The sequence below is a fragment of the Rhododendron vialii genome, chromosome 11a, assembly GCF_030253575.1.
Source record: "Rhododendron vialii isolate Sample 1 chromosome 11a, ASM3025357v1".
NCBI lineage: Eukaryota > Viridiplantae > Streptophyta > Magnoliopsida > Ericales > Ericaceae > Rhododendron > Rhododendron vialii.
In genome coordinates, this window is record NC_080567.1 from 18,359,979 (window position 1) to 18,375,015 (window position 15,037).

The 15,037-nt window shown below is 38.3% G+C and overlaps 1 protein-coding gene across 4 annotated transcripts; it reads right to left on the reverse strand.

The window, feature by feature from the left end:
• On the reverse strand, window positions 1-13,690 carry LOC131306695 (cytochrome P450 711A1). 4 transcript variants are annotated; one of them, XM_058333096.1, is made up of 5 exons: window positions 13,364-13,690; window positions 4,842-4,994; window positions 978-1,743; window positions 779-874; window positions 1-479 (listed from the first exon to the last, which is right to left on the reverse strand). In XM_058333096.1, the coding sequence occupies exons 1-5, from the start codon at window positions 13,633-13,635 to the stop codon at window positions 150-152; spliced, it is 1,617 nt and encodes a 538-aa protein (XP_058189079.1). In that variant the 5' UTR covers window positions 13,636-13,690; the 3' UTR covers window positions 1-149. The 4 variants fall into 4 exon arrangements, with proteins under 4 accessions (XP_058189079.1, XP_058189078.1, XP_058189080.1 ...); XM_058333095.1 differs by having other exon boundaries at window positions 1-482; window positions 13,364-13,687; XM_058333097.1 differs by lacking the exon at window positions 13,364-13,690 and adding an exon at window positions 5,216-5,658 and having other exon boundaries at window positions 1-482.
• Window positions 13,691-15,037: the final 1,347 nt, after the last annotated feature.

Consider the following 15,037-nt stretch of genomic DNA (forward strand, 5'->3'; position numbering starts at 1 on the left):
TTTTGAGTCATTGCTAAATTTATCCATTCATAAGAACATTCCAATAGAGGATGCAGTAGTCTACATGATCAAACCTAGGTACACTTTTCACTTGGTATACATTGATACCCAGAAACATGCTGAGAAATTCACCCGGTCATGCCTAATTTCTATGCTCTTTTGATGGCTCTAAGCTTAACACCATGCTTGAAGTTAAGAACTATGCCATACTCAAGTTTCAAAGGTTTCTCCATATCTGGGGAGTGGCGAAATACATATTTACGGTATAGATGAACCAACGAGAGTTTGATTTCTTGTAAGGAAAACTTCTGGCCAATGCAAGCTCGAGGTCCTATTCCAAATGGTATGTTTGCATAAGGGTGCCTCTGCTTTTCCTCTTCACAATTTGGATCAAACCTCTCTGGCTTAAACTTGTCTGGCTCTGGGAAATTTTTCGGGTCTTTTGCTAGGACTCCAAGTGCCAACCAGACCCATGTGCCCTGCTAATTCATAGAAAAATTTCTGAGATGAAGACCTGTTTGTTTGTCATTTTCAGTTTGCAGAATACTAGTCAGATGGTTCATGATCTTCATAAGTTGTGTTTTGAGAAAATTTTGTTGACAAAAGAGCCTGGAATGTAATAAAATATTAGGAAGATGATTTCAAATATCTCTAGAACTATTCCACTAGAGAATGGATGGTATTATCTGAAAAGTGTGTTACAAAATTAATTTTGAAAACAGAAACCAAATACAGTAACAAACTTTCTAGACTACTGACTAGTGACTAGAGATAATACCTTCGGCAAATGGTAACCTCCTATCTCCACTTCCTTTGATGTCTCTCTTGCAACTAATGGGGAAACTGTATAAAACCTCATTGCCTCTTTCACAACCTGCAACCACACAATCAATATAAGTATGAGATCAAAGTATTTCTATTTGGCAAAAAACTTTCCAACCTCAAATCGTTCGCGTTCGGTGAGCTTATACACTTGCCTGATCAAGATAGGGAAATTTGAGTTGAAGATCATGAGCATTTGGCTTTTGATCACGCGGTCCAAACCCGTCAATCTCCTCTATCAACTTCTTCTCAACCTCTGGATGCCCGGCGACTAGATATATAACAGAAGACAATGTGAAGGAAGTAGTCGCGGATCCAGCTAGTAGATGCTCATAAGTAACTGCACTAATGTAATCCGGAGTAAAAACACTCCTTGACACGGCCTCTGATTCCCTTGCCTTCAATATAAGCGACAAGAAATCCTTTGACTCTCTATCCTTGACTTCCATTTTCTTCGCAACAATCTCATCTAGTCGGCTACTCAAAGTCCGGTTAGTTTTTTCCACTTTCCAATCCACAGTTCCGGGAATTCTTTTGAGTATTTGGCGAAATGGTTCTTGGAGAATAGGGACTAGAAGGCCAATAATAATGGAGAATGAGCCCGAAAGGTCCATTTTAAGCATTGTTGTGGAGTAAATGTGTTGGTTGATGAAGTCGTGGACGCCATTATCATTGCTTTGATGAGCTGAATCATTGAATGGCTTCGAGAGGCCAAAGTCGACACCAAAGGCGGCCTGTCCGATCATATCGGTGGCTAGTTTGAGGGAAAAGTCGGAGAAGATGATGTCCTCCTCTTTCTTGGAAAGAAGATTTTGAGTGGCGGATTCGATGACTTCTTGCATAGTTGGTACCAACTTGGCTAGGTGGGATGGCTGGTAGACTGAGAGTATTGTGTTTCTCATTGTAGACCATCTTGAATCCCTACAGGTAATTTGTATTTGAAACTATGTTAGCTGGGACACGGATGGTTTTGGTACGAGAAACATAAATGGGACTCGGGTATGCATATCCGCTTCATTTTGAAAACACTTGGCTTAGAATGAACCTTCAAGAATTGTATTGAAATTGGACTTGGAGATTGAACTTGAAATTATGTCAAAGGGAAATTTTATTGATAGAAAGCAGGATTTACAAAGGAAGGAAAGGCTTAGTGAAAAGATTTGGCTCCAACAAAGGGTGAAGCAAATTTTAAAGCTAACTTTGCTGCGATAATGGGTGCAGAGTGCCAGATAATTTTGCAGTCGAACGTCCTACCATCTTCAGTACTCTTCATGTAACAATTTGCTCTGAAACCATTGCCTTTTATTTGTCTTCTTATCCAGCTGAGAGAATATTTCTTGACTATGATAAACAAACTTCACTTCCTATCCAGACTTTATTCCTTGCTTTATATGCATCTTTTGACAAATTTCTTCAAAAGAAGCATAAATACTCTTTTGATTTGTTAAAATCATGATGCTTTATCAAATTTTTAAAAGATACATAATTGTTCTTTTGATTTTTATTGAAAATTTTCAATGATTTACTTTTGATTCTTTTCACCAAATTTTCCAAAAGAAGTATAATTCCTTCTTTTGATTTAATTTTAAATCCAAATTTCAAAAGAATCATTATTATTCTTTTAATTCTAAATCACTAATTTTCTTTTGGCAGTTTTTTCAAATTAGGTTAAGATTGTCAATGAAATAGTCATTCAATATCCTTTGTTAATTGTAAAGAATCAAATTCCTCGTTTGGTATAATGTACCAAATTGTGATAATTTTTTCAAGGCATTATTAAATCCTAGCTTCTTGAAGTTTGGCACATGTTTGAATTTACAGGTAGGCTTGATATTCAAGTAAATTGTCTGAAGGTCATAATTGTTTATCCATCAGTTCATAACAGTCCTCCTCATTGTCTTCTTCCTCCGTCACCTAGTTGACTGGATGACGGAGGAGATATAATTGAGCTGTCCTTATCAGAGACTTGAATAATAAACCTTTGCCCCGTATATGTAGTCCCGTAAAAATCAAAAGAACAGTTATGTTTCTTTTAAAAGTTTGATAAAGCAATTATGATTTTTATAACTCAAAAAAAGCAGCAGTTATGCTTCTTTTGAAGAAATTTGTCAAAAGATGAATTATTAAAAGCAAGGAATAAAGTTTGGATTGAAAATAAAGTCTGTTTTCCACAGTCAGGAAATATTTCTGTAATGGCCCGACCTAGCTGACCATGAACCCTTTTTTGGCCTTAACACCTGGCCTCAAAATTTATACCTAAGAAGGTATCATATAACCTTATGTGGGTGTTAATATACCAAGTGAGGCTGTAGCTCCTTATGTGTTAAAAATTGGGTCCCACATCAGATAAATAAAAAAATCATTGGACCTTAATGTATAATTGAGTGACTTACCACTTACAAAGCTTAGCTTGTTAAATAGATATGAGTCATTCAATGTATATTGGGCACAGGTGATGAGATGTGGACTCCGTGAATACTCCCCAATGGATTGGACCTAAGCGCACATGGGAGAAACCTCTGGAGGATCGGACTTTCAACAAGTGGTATCAGAGATATTGGTAGTTATGGGCTTGCACGGAAACTTATCGAGGAGAGGGAAAATCCATTGTAACTCTCGATGAAACAGAAAAAGTCCCTAGCAGGTGACTGGCAGTAATGTGGCTCTTGTGGAGTATGGTGGCTCTCAATGGAATGGGTATGGTGAATAAGCTCGGGTTCGGACACAGTATTAGAGAATGATAACAAATCAAGAATTACGGGAGAGTCAAATGGATCAAATTGAGGAAACCCTAGGCTCAGTGCATGCTTTACACATGAGGGGGAAATTGTTAGGAACATATGTGAAAGATTGAGTTCTACAACGAATAAATAAAAAAAAAAGGGTTGGACCTTAATATATAATTTGGTGACTCACCATTTACATGGCTTAGTTTTAAGTGGATATAGGTCATTCAATATATATTGGGTCAAGGTGACATGGTGTAGACTTCGTGGACACTCCCCATGAATTGGGCCCACACAGACATGCGAAAAACCTCAGGTTGATCAGACTTCCAATTAACAAGACTAAGCACTCACTTTCCCTAAATCTTGGGTATTACAATCTTTCCCCCTGACGAATCGTTGCATAGTCCCAACAATCTCTTTTGGTGTTCACGGTGGCAGAGTGCATCCTACCCATCACTTGGACTAGGGGGCCTCTAATACCATTTGTAACGCCCCATGTCCACTTGCCTAGTAATTTGTTGGAGTCTAAATACATGGCCCAAAATGCTTAAACCCAAGTTACTAGTAGTAGTTTACATGACTCCTCATATATCACCCATGTAAACTTCCGATATGGGACGAGATATCAGATTCTCATAGCTGGATAAGAAGACAAACAAAAGGCAACTATTTAAGAGTAGCTTTGGATGTGCTTAGTCTTGTTAATTGCAAAATTATCTGTCACTCTCCACTCATTATTTGGTGTAAAAGTAGCTTTGGGATTCAATTCCGAATCTTATTCTAATTTTTGTTAAGTTTGAATAACGAGAAATTCAACATTATACTTCCAAGTTCGAATAGTGAGGACTTTAGGCCTATATAAAGGATGCTTCATCCTTTGTTGAAGCTAAGTCTTTTCATTAAACATTTTTCTTCTTATGCCTTTCCTTTCTTTGTAAATCCTTCCTACTATCAATAAAATTTTCCTTTCATATAATCTCTAAGTCTCCAATTTCAATTTCAATCTATCTAGGTCCAATTTCAATACAATTGTTTAAGGTTCAATCTAAGACTCACAATCACTGTAAAGTCCTCTGATCCTCCCCCCTGCGGGTACGAGAAACAGAAATAGGACTTATGTATGCGTATATGCTCCTTTTTGTGGTTTACAAGGGTGGAGGGATTTAGGTATTCCGCTAAGGGGAATAAGTACTTATTTTTTGAATTAAATATAATGTATTGTGATGATTTGTCTCGTAAAACGAAAAATAAATACTTAAAAAATAAGAACCTTAGTAGATTAACCTTTACCTCGTGAAGAAAAGGCCCTTCTGATGAAGCAGGGAAGCTGAGATGGGGGAGGGAATGCTTCTGTTGGGAAATTCTTTGAATTTCTTAATTCCAACTTCTCTACACAGCTCTGGATCTGCTACAATTACCAATGGCTGTCTACCCATATGAAATCTGCTTCCAATAACCAATACTAGAAAATTAGCAGAAATGATCATCGAAGAATTAGTCGAGGTGCGCTCAAGCTGGCCGAGACGTTCGGTTATCGAAAAAGAAACTATTACTTGAAATATCAGATCCATAACTACATGGCATGTTATTGATAGAAGTTTAATTATGTTGGCACTGCTATTGTTGTGATGAACAAGAAAAAATGGGAATATATAAATTCTAACCTGAAAATAGGCCCATATTGTTTGGCAAGGATTGAGAACAAGCCAGGACCATACCTAGCAAGCAAGGGCAGGTTTCCCACAAAGGGCATGGCCACAGGACCAGGTATCCTCCAAACACCCCAATAGGATGCATAAAAGTACCCCAAAACTGCAGCTAATAAGGCCAACATAACCCATGTAGCTACTAGCCCCATGGGTATCCTAATTAGCTTTACTCCCATCCTCATCAATTCATTCCCCAACTCCATCTTGGAGAGAGAGAGAGAGAGATGAGTAAAGAGAATTCTGGCTGCTCTGAGTTCACATGGGATGGAATACAAGAGGGAAAAGGGAACTTATTTTTGCCACTTATGATCTAAATGGAGTTGGTCTTCGTGTTGTGGGTATTTCAATGATGAGAAGGCAAAATGGCGGGTCCCTTCCTGAACAAAATCCTCCTCTTTTTTGTGATGTACTCCTATCTTTTTTGATAAGTGATGTAAACCTTATCTTCGTTACATATGTAAGAGTACCTTCTATTTTGCCATGACATACACATTCTCTATCTAGTACTCCTTCCGCCCCCTTTAACCGTTCCTCCCTTGTTCCATTCTAATCAGATAAAAAATGAGATAATATATTTTTAAATCGGTAATGACTTTTCTACGCTATATGGATCTTGTTTGATAGAATTCAATTAGACAATACTTCAAAATCACGTAAAATATTACTATAAGCAATTAAAAAGTGGCACAAACTTTCAAAAAGAACTATTAAATAGGGACGGAGGGAGTACTTAGAGGTTAGGAGAAATTCTTCAGTGCCGAGCGGGCACGGGACAGCTGGTGCCGAACAAGCATCTCGGCAATCCAAATGTGTTTTGAACGGCCCAGATCTGTTTGGGTACTTTTTAAGTGTAAAATTACCAAAACACCCCCTCAAGCCCAAACAGATCTGGGCCGTCCAAAAGTGTTTTGGACGGCCGAGATGCGTGTTCGGCATCAGCTGTCCGTGCCCGCTCGGCACTGAAGAATTTCTCAGAGGTTAGTCACACACTCCATGTGTGCATGCATGGATACATGGGGTGTGCAAGTGAGGCAGCGGGTAGTTGAGTGGAACGTGGAGTATGGCAGTTAGAGAACTTTATTACCCGAAGGATTTTGTTGTAGTTAAAGAGTAAAAGCTTTTTTGTGGGGATAATTCTGGAACCACTTTTGTTACATAGCTTCATAAAAGGTTGGCAGGTCCCCTCCAGTTTTATTTGATCCAGTCTACAGTCCAGTTTGGGCCTTTGTGGGCAACAATAATCGGGATCGTTTATTTTGTACAGCTCGTTGAGTTTGTTGTTCACGAAAAAAATTAGCTTGATTGAACATCGATAAGTACATGATCAAAACAGATTTGCACAAGAAAAATTGGATTGAAAAAAAATTCGAAACTTAAAATTTCTATACGGAGTATTTTTTCCTGTGCAAATCTGTTTCAATCATGTACTTATCCATGATCAATCAAGCTAATTATTTACGTGAACAATAAACTCAACAAACTCTACAAAATGAACGATTCCAATTATTGTTGTGAGCCTAGTACGGGCACACAAAGGCCCAAACTAGACAATAGACTTGACCAAATAAAACTGGAGGGGACCTGCCCCTCATAAAAGTGTTCATGCCAAAGTAGATAGCCCCAATCTATATCAGAATAGATGTGCAAGAAAAATGTTCCAACTTTTGTGTAAGGGAAAGGTTAACCATTCTCTATATCCCAACAGGTATTTAGCCTCAATGTATCTGCAAAAAGTAAGTGCATGAAAAATACGTACGTAAATATATGTGAAAGTGTTTTGAAAGTTTGAAAACTGATTGGGAAGTTGAAATTCTTGGCATTTTCTCTGCCTTAACTATTTCTCATTGTACAGTGTTCAACAAGACACTTTTTGGAGGATCCGGGGTGCTATAGTGCACCCCTGTATAGTGCATGTGTCTACATTAAAAATCATATCTCAATCATTCATTGTCAAAATCGATGACCCATTGCGCCTTACAGGATGCTTTACAGGGCCTTGCACTACAAGATTTTCCAATCCCTTTTTGGAAGGACTATTAAAAATGGATTTTGGGTTGGTTGGAGTATTAATTTTCTCCCAATTGAAATCCTTCCATTTCGATCCTATCAAATTCCTGCTTTCTCAACAAGGCTTTCCAGTACTGTATTAAAGTTTTCTTTCGTAAATAACCTTAGGATGCATGAGGATCACTAGTAAGGAAAAAGGAGTGTGGGAAAAAATACCATGTGTGGGTGTATTTGTATCTCACCACTGAATCCTTCATTAATTGTTACATTGAATTACTCTTTCTCTCCCGTGGAATAGGCATTGAGGTTGAACCACGTAAATATAGTGTCATTTCGTGCATGTTTATTTTTGCTACTCTTTGACAAAAAAGGTAAAGAGTATCTTGACGAGAGAGGGCTTGATGAAGACACTCAAAGAAATCCAAAAAGCTGGAAGGGGTGACGGAAGATAAATAAGAGGAGATGAAAGAGCTTGCAAATAGCACGATCAAATTGTATCTCAAAAATAGCACTCTTCGAGAAGTTATCAATGAAATGAATCTAGCAGAGTTTTGGGCGATGTTATAGAGAAGGTATAATTCAAATTCTTTGACGAATCGGTTTTGTAAGGAAGCAATTGTAATCTTTACATATGTTTGAAGGAGCAAACATTTGATCATTTGGATGAATTCAATCAGTTAATAACGGAGTTGGGAGCCATTGGTGCAAAGATTGGGGAGGAAGATAAAACAAATCCTTTTGTTGGTTTCATTAGTCATCATATGAGCATCTCCGGACTACATTAATGTACAGGAAAGGCACTCCCGGGTTTGATGAAGTTGTTGCTACACTCTTATCCCACAAGTCGATCGAGATGGAGCGAAATGATATCAGAGGAGCGTGTTATGGTTGCAACATTTGATAGTCAAGCTAGGGAACAAATGACCGAAAGGCAAAAATGGTCCAAGCCAAGGGGGCATCCATACTCGCGATGTGGTGAGTCGTGGTGTGACAAAGAGGGACATGTATTGATGTTTTGCCCAAAGCTCAAAGCGAAGAAAGACAGAGAAGGAAAAATCGCAAGCGACAGTTGTTGAGAGCTTCGCCAAAAATGAAGATGATGTGCTCACAATGATTTTAGAAGGTACAAAGTAATTTTTTTTTTTTTAACAGCAAAAAAATTTCATTAATATTGAAATTGTTACAAGAATTTTAATTGGGTTATGGACTCGGATTGTTCTTTTCATATTTGTTCAAGTAGAAAATACTTTTGTTTGTATGAAGCTTGTGATGGAAGTACCTTTAGGATGGCAAACAACACAGTGAATAAGGTTGTTGGCATGGGAACCGTCCGTTTTTTTATGGCTGATGGAAAGATTGTGGCATTGGCCGGAGTTCGATGTGTGCCGGGATTGAGAAAAAAAATCTGATTTTTTTGAGAATATTAGATTTCAAATGGTTGTAATTTTGCATCAAGAGATGGCGGTCTTGAGATTTTCAAGAATGAGAAAGTGGTAACATTGCAATAACAAATGGTGGAAAATTGTGCAAGTTTCAAGGTCGTGTTGAGGTGTGGCGTGTAAATGTTGAACACCGAGCAAGAAAAAAGATAGGCATCAAGTTAAACAAGTATGGCGCGCGTGTGAAGATGCAAACAAGTAAATCGTTATGTGTAAAGAGCAACTTGGAACAAGAAGTGCCTAAATTGATGGGTTTTTAAAAAGATGACCAAAGAAAATGTGTGGAAAAAGAATTTCTTTTGCATCCAATTTGATTGCCGATGTTTTCGGATAGGCACTTGGTTGAGGGGTGAGAGGGTCCCAAGTAAGGGGTGCAGTTTTTCATGATGAAAAGGGAATTTGTTGAGTTTTTTTATTCATGAAAATATGAAAAAATAAAAATAAAATGTGGGTCCAATTGGTCCATGAATTCGGCACATTTATTGGCACATGGAGAAGTGAAATTATTTGTTTGGGAGTTTTTTAGAAAGTAGTGTGGATCTACTCCTTCAAAGCTTAGGAACTAATTAGGTTCATCTATGGGAATTAATATATATGTTGGGCTTGGAAATTTCAACAGTCACCTAGATATTATGAATGTAAATTAATTTTGGCACTTTACTTTTAGCCATTTGCACTCTATTTTTTTTTTGTCTTTTTCTTATTTCAAATTACAATAATACTCTTCAATGTGTGGGAAAGTGGATGAATACTAACAAAATAAAGAATGTTTTGGTAATTTTACACAGAATAAAAACAAAAAGTAGAGTGCTAAAATCAATTTCCTAATGAATTTGTAATGTTTCACTTGTATATCTATTCAAAGGAAAGTATGCACGTGTGATAGGTGAAAGAAAAAAGAAGAGTGGGGATAAATTCCATGTGGAGGTATACTTGTATCTCACAATTGTAGTGTATTATTCTCCCTTCTCGTGAAGTAGGCATTGAGGTCGAACCTTAAAAATATTGTGTCTTTTTGTGCGTATTTGTTTTTTTGTTACTACTCTTCCATCGCGATTCGTGGTGGGGATTGAAATTATCCCTACAAGAAAGCAGAAGTGACACCCGCATGGCATGGCGTGCAGAAAAGATGTAGGGGCCAAAAAGCAAGGATAGTTCATCTCGCAACCTCAGCCAGCCATTGAAAATGCTCATAATGGATGGTCTCTCAATACACAAAATCTAACCATTTTTCCTTTTCAAAATTCCACTTGGTTGGCCAATTTGATCTTTTGGGAACTTGAAAGTGATGTTTTGCATTAAAAATTAAAAAAAAAAAAGAATCAAAATTATCAGCTTAAATGGTTTGTCCAAGAGGTAAGAACACGGTGGTTAGTCTCTCATAATGCAAAAATCTCTTGTTCTAGTACTCCCTAAAGAGCAAAATCTTTTGGGCTATCTTCTCTAAATGCGAAAATTTGTGCAAAATGGTTATGGTAGGGTATTTTCTGTTTACCATGTGGTAGCATGATTAAAATTGTGGTTGGCTGTAGGATGTATTTTAGATTCCGGCTCCTCTCCAATCCCTTCAAATTCCGGCTCGAAATTTTTTTTTGAATCACACTTCAGTGATCGGAAACGTTCATAATTTTTAATTCACTGAGAGCAAAAAGCGTGCCAAAAATCATTTTGATCAATTATCATATGAAATGATTTCGAAACAGATTTATATTGAAAAAAATTCAAAAAGGGGTTTTGTTCCAATGTTGCAATCTTATATTTCGCAATATAATGTGTTCTAAATGTGTTTCAAAATTATATCTAATGATCAATAAACTGGATTTTTGGTATACTTCATGTTTTCAACAAACAAAACAAAATGAACTATTTCGATCATTGACGTCGTAAGAAATTTTTACGAATCGGGATGGAGAGAGTATTCTCTCCAATGATTGGAGAAGAGCCGGACTCTGTATTTTGGGTTAAAGGAAAAATCAAACATATCATTGGTCTACTATCATTATTAGGATAGGAGAATTGAAGAAAAATCCTATCATTGGTTTTCCACCAATATGCACAAGTCAAAGGGGAATTCTCTCTCTACCTTATCCAAAGAACAAATCCATTGAATCTTGGTTTGGCCGGGGGAGGGGATGCCGCCTCCTTTTTCCCCTCCTGGCTCCTCCCCCCATCTCTCTCCTCTCCTTCTCCTTTCCCTTTTCTCTCCTCTCTGCTCTCCTGGTTCGAACCCTCTCCGTTTGGGATGGGTCTCGGGTGTGATTCGGGAGATGAGTCCTAGGCTGGAGGCTTGTGGTCTCGTTCTCTTCCGGTTCCCCTCGGCCCCCTGATCTGGTAACAGTGTCCGACGGGCGGCGGTGGTGGGTGGTGGTGGTTGGTGAGGTTGGGCTTTGGGGGTTTTTTTCCTTTTTCCGTTCTATTTTTTCTGCCGGTGTTTTCCTGGTTCTCTCCAGCTGGTTTCCCCAATCCGGATTTGTACCAGTTTGGTTTCCCCAGATCCGATGGGTGATGATGGTGGGCAAATAAGTTTTGTGTGTTGTTTGCTGCTGTCTCTCGTTTTTTCTAGTGTGGTGTTGTGTGGTGGCTGGATGGAGTCGATGTTCGGCGCTTAATCTAGTTGCTCGGTGGTCCTGCGGCAGTTGGAGCGGGTGTTGGTGGTGACTAAATAAGGTTCAGGGGCATGGCCCTAGGCCATGATTCATCATCAGCAGAGGGGGTGATCGGTAAGGGAGATTCCACGGCCATCGGCGCCGTGTGACCGGTGATCGGAGATCCTGCCCAGGATTCCTACTTCGATCTCCGTGTCCAGAGCCTGTCGTGCCAGCGTAGGCTTGCCAGAGATGTTTTCTCCATTCCCTCGGTGGTCCTGCGGCAGTTGGGGCGGGTGTTGGTGGTGACTGAATAAGGTTCAGGGGCATGGCCCTAGGCCATGATTCGTCATCAGCAGAGGGGGTGATCGGTAAGGGAGATTCCACGGCCATCGGCGCCGTGTGACCGATGATCGGAGATCCTGCCCGGGATTCCTACTTCGATCTCCGTGTCCGGAGCCTATCGTGCCAGCGTAGGCTTGCCAGAGATGTTTTCTCCATTCCCTCGATTCGAGATCAGTCGGTACCTCCATTGTCGACACCAGGTGGTTCCTCTCGGCTGGAGGCGGTCGGTGTGCTTGTGGATTCCATCCATGGTGGTCGTGTTTTTCTTTCTTGTCTGTTTATTACTCCTATTTCCATCAGCTTGTATAGTTTAGCTCTGATAGGGTTCCTTTATCAGGCTGGGGCAGCTAGTGGTTAGATGGCTTACCCCTCGTGTCCCAACCCTTTGTGGCGGTGAGTCGTGCACAGGTCTAGTTACTAGCTTTGCGGTTTTTACCGCTGCGCCTGAGTCACTTGTGCTTAGTGTTTTTCCTTCGGTGATGGTTTTGATGTAAGTTCTCTTTCTCTGTATTAGGATGAATTCGCTGTATTTAGCCTATTTTGGCTGTTAATAAAATAGGCTTTCCATAAATAAAAAAAAGAAGGGGAAAAGCTCTTTCATAAAGAATTATGGAGTATTACACTTGGCACCCTGTATTTTTTCAAAAATTTCACTTTAGCGCATTCGCTTTCGATCGTGACTGTCAACCTCTTACACATTAAGCCAGTGGCAATTGTGTACCTCTGTCCATCTAATGTTTAACTGTGTGTCCATATGACATTTATATGAACAAAATTAAATATAGAGGAATCAAAGTGATATTCTAATAAAAGTGCAAGAATAAGGTTACTATGAGATGCGAAAAATGTCACTTTTGCTCGCATATCAAATTTAGCCCGACATCATAAACGGTAAATGAACATAAAAAAAGAAATTACAAGTTGATTTAGTTTTTATTTGGTTGTCAGTTTTAAGATAAAAATGCTTAGTAGGTTAGCGTATTTAAATTTTTTTGTCTTTAGTCAATTTTTTTAACATTTTAACAAAATAAAATTACTTTTTAAATAAAGATACGCTATATACATCTAAAAAGTAAACAATAAATAAAAAATTTGATAAAAAATCACTAAAAACGAAAAAATACGAATGACGAAGCAGTTAGCTTATTTTAGAGAGAAGATTTTTTTGAGAGAGAAGAACAAAGTTTTAACGTGTAAAGGTCCCCCTGTCACAACTAAAAGTAAGAGGAGCCAAAGTGAGATTTACGTGAAATTATAAGATGTAGAATTCCATTTTTTTTTTTTTTGTCAGTGAAAGGATAGACTGGATTGAACTAGCGTAACACCCCTCGATCAATTAGAGACCCCACCCGACCTAGAATGTTAAGACCTAAGGCATAGTTGACCCGGTCAAGGAAAAAATATTAATCCATCACCACATCATGGGCTCCGTCACCAAGACCTCACCGAAATGCAATTTAAATTGGAGTCCTCTCTCCCAACCATTTAGTCCCAAATATCGAACCTCAAAACCGGTGGAAGAAGAGCGACCTTATGATAATTGCTCAAACCACTTGAACTACCACCTCGGCAGTCAAAAAAATTAACTCAAACCAAAGGGAAGAAGCTATCGATCCCCATCTATACAACAGGAAATTGGAGTGAGTTTGCTTTGCTTTGCTTAAAGAACAGAAGGAGAAGTACTGTGGAAATATGAGATAGATAGTAATATTGATGGAAAAACTAACCTGAAAATAGGGCCATAGCGTTTGGCAAGGACTGAGAACACATCCGGCCCATACTTAGCCAATAAGGGCAGGTGTCCCAGAAAGGGAACAGCCGGAGGACCAGGTACCTTTCTAACACGCCAGAAAGGACCATAGAAATACCCGAAAACTCCTCCTCCTCCCAATAGGGCCAACAACGTGAATATGGATGTTAGCATAGGTGCCCTTATTATTAAGGGAATTTGTCCTATGATCTCCATTGCCATGTGTATGGTTTCACTCACTATTTCCATCTTGAGAGTGGACGAGAAAGAGAGAGGTCTTGGTTTCTTGAAGTGGGTTTTGAAGAGTTGTAAGTGACGAAGGGTTGGAAATTGTAATATAAAAGGAGATAGGTGGGTTGAACCTTTAGTCACATAATCCTTCAAAATGCTACGCACTCGCGCTTTTAATCCTTGCACTGCGCTCGCACTTTCAATCTCCGACTTGCGAATTTTAGTAGGTTGGAATGTGTTCTAAAGACACTTTCACGTTCGCACTTTCGATCCTGCACATAAATTAAGTGACCTCACAAAGATCTCCATATTCGATCTGTTAGTCTTTGTTTTGTTGTGAATTATGACATTGGAAAAATGGTGGGGGCTTTGTTTTATTATTTTATGTTTATTAGTGAATTAGTAGTGGAATAAAAATATCTAATGTTGGGTTTGTTATTTTAATGGAATGACGTTGACCTATATATTCATATCAACCCACTATATATCTGTGGTGTTTTTTTTTTTGGGGTAAACTGAAAATGCATTAAGAAACATAATTAAGCATTTACAATTTTAGGGTATACAACCCCAACCAAATCCGCATAAACTATCTGTGGTGTTTATGACTAGTATATAGACCTTTTCAGGTCGTCTATTCCAATTTTTTCTTTTATTTTAGTCAGTAGAAAGAAAATATTTAGACAACAATTATAAAAACTCAAAAAAAAAAAAAAAAGATAGAAAGAAAACATGTGCCAAGGTTGGATTTGTTCCTTGCAATGATAATGGGACATTGGGCAGATCCACCTTTTTCTTTTTTTCTTGAACCGCAAAAAAAATTTCATTAATCTTTGAAAGTATTACAAAGACTAATAAGAACAAGAAGAACGACATCAAAATAAAGCTAAGAAAAATCTTGTGCCCAATCCGAGACTCAAATCCTCGATTTGCAAGAAACCAATCGAAGAAACCCAAAGGGCCGAAGCCCACGTCTAAAAAGCTGAATCCCAAACACCAATTGAAACTAGCCCATTTTTTAAGCACGCAGTGATCGATTTTCGTTTTTCACACTCTACTTACCGCTTTTAGTGTTTTGTCCATTGCAGACCCTTTTTTGAATTTGCCTTCCACATAGACCCTGACGCACATGAATAATATATTGAGTATGTGCTTGATGTTGACTTGAGCTGATGTGAATGTATTTTTTTACTTTTTGCATTACAAACTTTAAAATGCAATATTTTTTATTATATATATCCATTTTTTGTAAAATTTATTTTTTTAAATCTACTCAACGAAATCTATTAAATAAGATTCATATTCGATTTTCGGTTTTCACACTCTACTTATTTATAATAGCCACACTTCTTTTTTTCTCGTATTGCATGTGAGTGTAATTACACTTCTTGTTTTCTCGGCCAAAGGTGTTCAACAAGAC

Coding starts and splice junctions, on each gene's coding strand:
- LOC131306695 (XM_058333095.1), bottom strand. CDS start 13,635: ATGGAAATAGTGAGTGAAACCATACACATGGCAATGGAGATCATAGGA. Junction 875..977: donor AATTTCCCTATCTTGATCAG/GCAAGTGTATAA, acceptor GTGTGGTTGCAG/GTTGTGAAAGAGGCAATGAG. Junction 483..778: donor GAGGTTACCATTTGCCGAAG/GTATTATCTCTA, acceptor TCTATGAATTAG/CAGGGCACATGGGTCTGGTT.